General features: G+C 40.1%; 2 protein-coding genes and 1 long non-coding RNA gene across 7 annotated transcripts; 2 read left to right on the forward strand and 1 right to left on the reverse strand.

Moving 5' to 3' along the window:
• Window positions 1–563: 563 nt before the first annotated feature.
• LOC109153836 (probable phosphoribosylformylglycinamidine synthase, chloroplastic/mitochondrial) lies at window positions 564–6,006 on the forward strand. Of its 4 annotated transcripts, none has more exons than XM_019301711.1 (4): window positions 564–739; window positions 1,254–1,307; window positions 1,404–5,176; window positions 5,254–5,335. In XM_019301711.1, exons 2-4 carry the CDS (start codon window positions 1,263–1,265, stop codon window positions 5,255–5,257), a joined length of 3,822 nt encoding a protein of 1,273 aa, XP_019157256.1. In that variant the 5' UTR covers window positions 564–739; window positions 1,254–1,262; the 3' UTR covers window positions 5,258–5,335. The 4 variants fall into 4 exon arrangements, with proteins under 4 accessions (XP_019157256.1, XP_019157253.1, XP_019157254.1 ...); XM_019301708.1 differs by adding an exon at window positions 5,695–6,006 and having other exon boundaries at window positions 565–739; window positions 1,404–5,595; XM_019301709.1 differs by adding an exon at window positions 5,695–6,006 and having other exon boundaries at window positions 565–739; window positions 1,258–1,307; window positions 1,404–5,595.
• Window positions 6,007–6,096: 90 nt separating this feature from the next.
• LOC109153838 (LOB domain-containing protein 33-like) lies at window positions 6,097–7,087 on the reverse strand. The gene is made up of 2 exons (XM_019301712.1): window positions 6,739–7,087; window positions 6,097–6,636 (listed from the first exon to the last, which is right to left on the reverse strand). Exons 1-2 carry the CDS (start codon window positions 7,015–7,017, stop codon window positions 6,286–6,288), a joined length of 630 nt encoding a protein of 209 aa, XP_019157257.1. The 5' UTR covers window positions 7,018–7,087; the 3' UTR covers window positions 6,097–6,285.
• On the forward strand, window positions 6,902–8,444 carry LOC109153839. 2 transcript variants are annotated; one of them, XR_002049614.1, is made up of 3 exons: window positions 6,902–7,007; window positions 7,205–7,335; window positions 8,225–8,444. It is a non-coding gene; the product is annotated as an uncharacterized LOC109153839 (long non-coding RNA). The 2 variants fall into 2 exon arrangements; XR_002049615.1 differs by having other exon boundaries at window positions 6,958–7,052.
• Window positions 8,445–8,751: the final 307 nt, after the last annotated feature.

The raw sequence follows: 8,751 nt of genomic DNA on the forward strand, positions 1-8,751 counted from the left end.
CAAATAAAATTATTACGTATATTGAATTACTGTATTAACATATAATAATATGTATTAATTATTTTTATTGGCCACGTAATATTAATATGTTTTATTTTTTTGTCAGTTTTTGTTTTTTTCCTTTTTCTTTTCACCCGTTTTTCTCTACATCCCCTCTTTCTTATTAAATAATTTTAAATAAATAAAAAATGGTTCTCATCTCCCAGGTTGCCAGAGACGAAAGGACCACTTCGGCTCCCGCATAGAGACGGAGCCAGTTTTATTTTACAAATTTTGTTATTTAAAATTATTTAATAAAATAAAAATTTATTATTTTAATATTATATCCTTTACATCAGCAAATTAACAAGTAAAATAAATTACTTTGGATTCAATTGCATCATTTTGTGTTGTTCAGAGACCCAATTACATATTTTTTAAGTTTAATAACTTAATTGCATTTTCCTGTGTAATTCGATAGCATATTTGACGCTTATTCCTACTTTAAATTATTTCATAGTCCCACCTTTTTTTTTTTGAGAATTACAATGCATTTTCTATATGTTTTTTACTTCTATTACCAGACAGTATCACATTGAATGCTAGTGTATTAGTAGGGTTTTTGCTAGTAAGTAGTAACAGTGGCTTCTCTCAACATTTGGGTCTCGCCATGTTTTCAAGCCTTAGCTTGGGCTCTAACGTTTAGCAGTTCATCCTCGTACCGTTGGAATCTTCGTTGCTATCTTCTTTTCAATCCAAGGTATATCTTCCTCCCCTCCATCTTTGTATTTGGCTGCAAACAGGTTGTGCTTTATTTTTATCCCAGCCTAGCTAAAGCTACAGTATTTACGAAAGATTATCGGGTGCATGGTTCTTTCTTTTATTTCTTATTGTTTTTATCTAATTTCCTGCTTCTTGTTGTTCTGCTGGGGAAGAAAATGGTCAAATCTAAGTTCATGATGATTCATAAACCCCTAGCACTCTAGCTCTTTCTTGTCATGATGCAAAAATCTGGTCCACTTTGTGGATTGACTTGCAAATAATAATGAATTTGTAATAATCATTTTCTTTTAAGTTCAATTGGGCTGCCGCATATAGATTAACCGTGGATAGATGTTTAGGAATTTGGGCAGTTTTGGTTATTTGAACCTTAGAATGCTCTGTGTTAACTGAGGTAGTTTCTTAATGAAGTTAATGGTTGTTGTGTTAGAGGTATAGTTGGCACAGCTTGATTTGTGAAGCTAAAATTCATTCATTTTGATTGTTTATTTTAGGTAGACGCCATGGAGGCTACTGCTTGGAATGTTGCAGCAAAAGAATTTTTGTTGGTATGCTTGCTTATTTTTATTTTGGATCTTGAATTTGTGAGGGTCGATTATGACTTGGATAATTGTTTAATTTCGGTTTTGGCTAATTAATTGTAGGGCTCAAACAGACAGAAAATAGCTTTATCAAGGCATTCAGTTAGGCAGAACTTGCTTTGGGGTGTAACTGCAAGGCAAGGTCCTCTCAAGTTTACTAATAAAAATGCCGGAGTACGATCAAATCTTTCTGCAAAGGTCAAAGCAGTAGTTTCTGGGAATGTAAACACATTGCTAGGTGAGGAGGCAAGCAAGGTTCAACAGCCTGCAGAAAATGTTGTTCATTTTTATCGCGTCCCGTTGCTTCAAGATAGTGCAACTGCAGAACTTCTCAAGTTGGTTCAAACAAAATTCTCACATCAAATAATTGGCTTGAAAACTGAGCAGTGTTTCAATATTGGTTTGAATTCAGATCTTTCAAGTGAGAAGCATGCCGTGCTTAAGTGGGTTTTGGGAGAGACATATGAGCCTGAGAATTTGGGGACTGAAAGTTTTCTACATATTGATAAGACAAAACATTTAGATGCAGTTATTGTGGAAGTTGGTCCACGCTTGTCTTTCACTACAGCTTGGTCTGCCAATGCAGTTTCAGTTTGCCAAGCTTGTGGGTTGACAGAGATTACTAGAATGGAACGTTCGAGGAGATACCTGTTATTTCTTGAGCCTGAAAGTGGTCCATTGCTTGATAGTCAAATCAATGAGTTTGCTGCTATGCTCCATGATCGAATGACTGAGTGTGTTTACCCTGAGAAGCTTACTTCTTTTGAGACAAGTGTCGTTCTAGAGGAGGTTCACTTCATACCAGTCATGGAGAGGGGCCGCAAAGCATTGGAAGAAATAAATGAGAAAATGGGTTTGGCCTTTGATGAACAAGATTTACAATATTACACTAAGCTCTTCAGGGATGACATCAAGCGGAACCCAACAAATGTTGAGTTGTTTGATATTGCACAGTCTAATAGTGAACATAGCAGGCATTGGTTCTTCACTGGGAAACTAGTATTAGATGGTCAGCCTGTAAATAGAACTCTTATGCAAATTGTTAAAAGCACTTTAGCAGCAAATCCAAACAATTCTGTTATTGGATTTAAGGACAACTCCAGTGCTATCAAGGGATTTTTAGTCAAGCATTTGCGGCCTATTCAGCCTGGTTCTTCATGCCCCTTGCAAACTAGCGCTCATGATCTTGATATCTTATTTACGGCTGAAACACACAATTTCCCATGTGCTGTAGCTCCATATCCTGGAGCAGAGACCGGTGCAGGAGGCCGCATCAGGGATACACATGCTACTGGAAGGGGTTCTTTCGTTGTTGCATCTACAGCTGGATATTGTGTTGGCAATCTTAATATTGAAGGGTCATATGCTCCATGGGAAGATCCTTCATTCCAATACCCAGCAAACCTGTCTTCACCATTGCAGATCCTCATTGATTCCAGCAATGGAGCATCTGACTATGGGAATAAATTTGGTGAGCCCTTGATTCAGGGTTATACGAGGACCTTTGGAATGAGACTCCCAAGTGGTGAAAGGAGGGAATGGTTGAAACCAATCATGTTTAGTGGAGGTATTGGGCAAATTGATCACAACCATATATCAAAGGGCGAGCCTGAGATTGGAATGTTAGTTGTTAAGATTGGAGGCCCAGCATATCGCATAGGAATGGGAGGCGGGGCAGCATCAAGCATGGTTAGTGGCCAAAATGATGCTGAGCTTGACTTCAATGCTGTACAGCGTGGAGATGCAGAGATGGCACAGAAGTTGTATCGTGTTGTTCGTGCCTGTGTAGAAATGGGACAGAATAACCCAATCGTCAGCATTCATGATCAGGGTGCCGGTGGAAACTGCAATGTTGTCAAGGAAATCATACATCCTCAGGGTGCTGAGATTGATATAAGGGCAGTTGTAGTTGGTGACCACACTATGTCCGTCCTTGAGATTTGGGGAGCTGAATATCAAGAGCAAGACGCAATATTGGTCAAACCTGAAAGTGGCAGTCTTCTACAGGCAATTTGTAAGAGGGAAAGACTACCGATGGCTGTTATTGGAACAATTAATGGTGAGGGGCGCATTACTTTGGTGGATGGCTTAGCTGTTGAAAGATGCAAATCTGACGGACTTCCTCCTCCTCTACCAGCTGTGGATCTTGAGCTTGAGAAAGTTCTTGGGGATATGCCTCAAAAAACCTTTGAACTTCATCATGTGAATAATGTGCTAGAGCCTCTTGATATTGCTCCTGGGACAACAGTTATGGAAACTTTGAAGAGGGTATTGAGGCTTCCTTCTGTTGGTTCAAAAAGGTTCTTGACCACTAAAGTTGATAGGTGTGTTACTGGTTTAGTGGCACAGCAGCAAACCGTGGGTCCCTTGCAAATAACACTTTCTGATGTTGCTGTTATTGCTCAAACTTACACCGACTTTACTGGAGGTGCTTGTGCAATTGGAGAACAACCGATTAAAGGTCTTTTGGATCCAAAAGCAATGGCAAGACTAGCTGTTGGGGAAGCACTCACAAATCTTGTATGGGCAAAAGTTACATCCCTTTCAGATGTGAAAGCTAGTGGGAATTGGATGTATGCTGCAAAGCTAGATGGGGAAGGAGCTGCCATGTATGATGCTGCCAATGCTCTTTCAGAAGCTATGATTGAACTTGGCATTGCAATTGATGGCGGGAAGGATAGTCTTTCAATGGCTGCCCATGCTTCAGGTGAAGTTGTGAAGGCTCCTGGAAACTTGGTCATCAGTACCTATGTAACTTGTCCTGACATAACAAAAACAGTTACACCAGACTTGAAGCTTGGAGATGATGGTATACTGCTCTACATTGACTTGGCAAAGGGAAAGAAGCGTCTTGGTGGATCTGCTCTTGCTCAGGTTTTTGGTCAAATTGGGGACGAGTGTCCTGATCTTGAAGATGTTTCTTACCTTAAAACAGTTTTCAATGAGGTTCAGAATCTCCTCTCTAGTGATCTTATTTCTGCCGGTCATGATATCAGTGATGGAGGACTTGTTGTTGGCATCCTTGAAATGGCTTTTGCTGGGAATTGTGGTGTTTCATTAAATTTGACGTCAGAAGATAGTAGTGTGTTCCAAACACTTTTTGCAGAAGAGCTTGGCCTTATCCTTGAGGTTAGCAAGGAGAACTTGGAGGTGGTCATGGCAAAGCTTCACAGTGGTGGTGTTACTGCTCAAGTCATTGGACAAGTTACTGCTTCTCCACTGGTAGACTTGAAAATTGATGGTCTTTCTTATTTGAATGACAGAACTTCTCTACTGCGTGACATCTGGGAAGATACCAGCTTTGAACTGGAAAAGTTCCAAAGGTTAGCCTCGTGTGTGGAGCTAGAAAAAGAAGGGTTGAAGAACCGGCATGAACCTACATGGAGTTTATCCTTCAAACCAGATTTCACAAATGAGAAATATATGATCGCCACATTAAAACCTAAGATTGCTGTAATTCGAGAGGAAGGTAGCAACGGAGACAGAGAGATGTCTGCAGCTTTCTACGCTGCAGGATTTGAACCGTGGGATGTTGCAATGTCAGACCTTCTGAATGGACTCGTATCATTGCATGAATTTCGCGGGATTGTGTTTGTTGGAGGTTTTAGTTATGCAGATGTGCTTGATTCTGCAAAAGGTTGGGCAGCTTCAATACGCTTTAATCAACCTCTATTAAATCAATTTCAAGAATTCTATAACCGTCCAGACACTTTTAGTCTTGGGGTTTGCAATGGTTGCCAACTTATGGCTCTCTTAGGTTGGATACCGGGGCCACAGGTTGGAGGTGTTCTTGGTAAAGGAGGAGACCCATCACAGCCAAGGTTCACACACAATGAGTCTGGACGGTTTGAATGTCGCTTTACAAGTGTCGCAATACAAGAATCACCAGCCATAATGTTCAAAGGGATGGAGGGTAGTACTCTAGGTGTCTGGGCAGCGCATGGTGAAGGAAGAGCTTATTTCCCTGACGGTAGTATTTTAAATCAGGTTCTTGATTCGAACTTGGCCCCAGTGAGATATTGTGATGATGACGGTAAACCAACAGAAGTTTATCCTTTCAATCTGAATGGTTCACCCCTCGGTGTGGCTGCAATTTGTTCTCCCAATGGGAGGCACCTTGCTATGATGCCTCACCCTGAGCGCTGCTTCTTGATGTGGCAGTTCCCATGGTATCCAAAGCACTGGGATGTTGATAAGAAAGGGCCCAGTCCTTGGTTGCGTATGTTCCAAAATGCCAGAGAATGGTGCTCATGAGGTAACTCTCTGGTCTCGACTCTCGAGTCTACATTCAACCATTGTTTCAACTTCACTATGATTCAGCACTAAATTTCTGCTGTTTGATTCAAATGTGCAGATCTTTGGTGGACTAAAGAGGCATATTTTTTCTTTTTTTTTTTCCTGTTCCGAAACGCTTAACAAATCAAATCAAAAGAGCGAAGGAAGAGCACAGTTCTAAAGTATGAGATGGAAGAAGTTATGTTGCTTAGTTTTCCCTTTTCGATGTAAATCACATAAATTTTGAATAGAAGTTTATTTTCATACTGATGTAATTCTCAAAATACTTTCTGCTTAAAATACGAGGCATCAAATTTGGATCTTTAAAATATATTTGCTGATACTTACACAGGCTGAACTTTTCTTTTAAGCCTGCAAGTTTGTCTTAGTATTATTCCATACTTGATCTATTATGTACGCTCAATATGGATTTTTATATCCTTCACATATTCTCTAGTGAAGTTCAGAGCTGCAAATGTGATTTTGCTGAATAGAAAATTCCTTTGATGTTATTTGTGACATCCTTTGAGAGTTTTAGTTACATATAGACAGAGGCTCATGAAAAACTCAATTTTCTGCATGGTTGACAATAACTTGGCAGGGTTAGGACACACACCGAGGAAAAGAACATGGTATCTACATTGTGCATGACTCTAACATGTGACTTTCCTTAGTGATAAATGCTGCCACTGTTCATAAGTAGATGTTGCAGATAAATGTTCTGCTCCATTCCGTCGAGGAGATCATAGATGTCTGGATCGTAGGATGGGAGGATAATTTCGTCCTCCAATCTGGTCATCGTTGGGGGATGCTGTATAGTTGTTTGTCTATCGAAGGGCTTCACAGATAAATCTTCCAGGTATGACTGTTCAACGTCTTGATTCATATAATCGTTAATTCTCGTGTTCTTGTACTTGGAAGAGAACTGTATCTCATCTATCGTGTTTTGTTCAGGGATCTCGCAGGCAGGACGAGGCACCTGCTTCTCAAAATTCTCGATCTCTTGCTTGAGGTTTGCCACCTGCAAGGTAAGTAGCTAAAGTATAAATGCTTCTGTTGAATTTGATTTAAAAAAGAAGGGAATTTTGTTTTTTCGAGAAGAATCATGGTCGGGAATTGAAACCTGCTGTTGCAGCGTAAGGATCTGAGCAACGCAGCCGTATTTGGGATTCTGCATCCGAGCTATGGCCTCGTACGATATTGCTATGGCAGCTTCGCCTCGGCAGTCCACCGGGAGGTGTAGCAACATCTTCGAGACGTTGCTGGCACCGAACACCTTGTGAACAGCCGCAAAGTTGCTAGCCGCCTGGTCATAACAGAAGTAAGGTGCAAACACGCACCCACTGGAGCACCTTCTTCTCAAGAACTTGCACGCCCCGCACGAAGAGCCAGGTCCTGTCATTTTCTCAAACCCTTTCTAGTTTCACTTGCGCTAAAGTACGTTTTTTGCACTTTTGCTTCTCTTGCTTATAATGAATATCAAACTCAAGATCCAAGCTTTATAATCATCTGGAAAAAGGGTCATATGTTGTTATATAGTCAGGCTGAATGGGACAGAGATGCTTTAATTAAAACGCAAATTCTTTTAGGTGTCTCCTTTATGGCCAACAGTTTCATTCACAAATTGGGCAAATGCAGTGCCTTAAAAGAGCCTTTCTTTGGTATATCAGAATAGAATGGAAGACCTAATCATCATCTTGGCGCATGCTGGGCTCTAAAGGTGATCAGATATAATTTGCCTATTAGTAGTTAATTTAATTGTTATTATTTGTTATAGTGCACTGCCCCTCCTTCCCCTCATGTGGCAATTATGACAAACATCATCATCTCAGTTCCAAAGACACAACCTCTTTGGGACTATTTTAGTGAATATATATAATTTAAGGTGAGACCGCGAGATCTAGATGGGTTAGATTTAACTATCTTTACATGTCGATCCAATTTTTCTTTTTCAACGCTAGAAATCGTGCGGCTGACCTAACATCCCTAGTAAGCTCTTGGAACTTTTTTTGATATAAAACACTCGATGAAGTTGAACAAGTCACATCCCGTGTAAGGGTAACATCTGAGCTAAGGTTTCTTGCTAATTTGGTCACTTGACGCACAAGAGGACTAGGGTTCTAGACACCCCGGTGGAGGGATTCGTGGGGTCTGCTTGAGGATGAAAGCACTAGCAGGGAAGCAGACCACCCTAGAATTAGTCACGGTGAGGTTAGTTTAAGTGGTCAACCATCTGACTTAAATGCAACACTTTATTAGTAGGGTGGGGGTTTGACTTCCACCAATATCTTGAAGCTACGGCTTTCCAGGTTAGAGTTTGGACCCTTGGGTAGTCCAAGTTGGCGGAAGTGTAGAGATGAATTCCTTGTGAGCAGAGTCAACGACAAGAAAATGTGGAGATGAGTCTCATGTGCGCAGAGTCAATGACAAGAATTGATTAGGAGGCTTCTTGGGTTTACTTCATCCAGTGACTCTTGGGCAGAGGTTCTAGGGACTTATGATTAGTCTAGCATTAGCTGTGAAACTTAATTCTATTTTGTAGGGTGCATGAGTGAGAGAACATGTTAATTCTCAATTATTATACATAGTTTAATCCTTAAACTTTTCAGGTATCAAGTACGGCTGTTGGCCACTAAATAATGGTTGGCGGCTGTTACTATGTCCCCTTCTCATCTGCAAACAGGTTCATGAACACATCCTTTGATATGAGTGAAAGAGAGGCTGTAAGTGCTTCTTCTACTGTATGAAATAGGAAAAAGTTGGGGGACAAAATGCCATTTTAACCAACTTTTGCCCCTAGTCAAAATATTTAAATCCATAAAATTAACATTGTTGGTCCTTCAAAAAAGAAAAAAAAAAAAAAAAAAAACACGAGAAGTCTATGACTTGAGTGGGGGTTTGATTCTTGTTACAAACATTGGGGGGTTTGTGTTTTTGTGTAGAAGCGTATAATTTGGTATTAAGTCTTGAAACTAGATTGGTTAGATTTACCTCTTCATGAGCTTGGGAGTGGGTTTATGAGGTTTAAGATATAGCTTGGTGTCGGGAAACTTGGGTTGACATTTTTTTATTTTTATTTTTAATCTACTTGATAAATTTTAATTTTGAATTTTTAAAGTATTCAAAATTTTCTCTT

The sequence above is a fragment of the Ipomoea nil genome, unplaced genomic scaffold, assembly GCF_001879475.1.
Source record: "Ipomoea nil cultivar Tokyo-kokei standard unplaced genomic scaffold, Asagao_1.1 scaffold2545, whole genome shotgun sequence".
NCBI classification, from domain to species: domain Eukaryota; kingdom Viridiplantae; phylum Streptophyta; class Magnoliopsida; order Solanales; family Convolvulaceae; genus Ipomoea; species Ipomoea nil.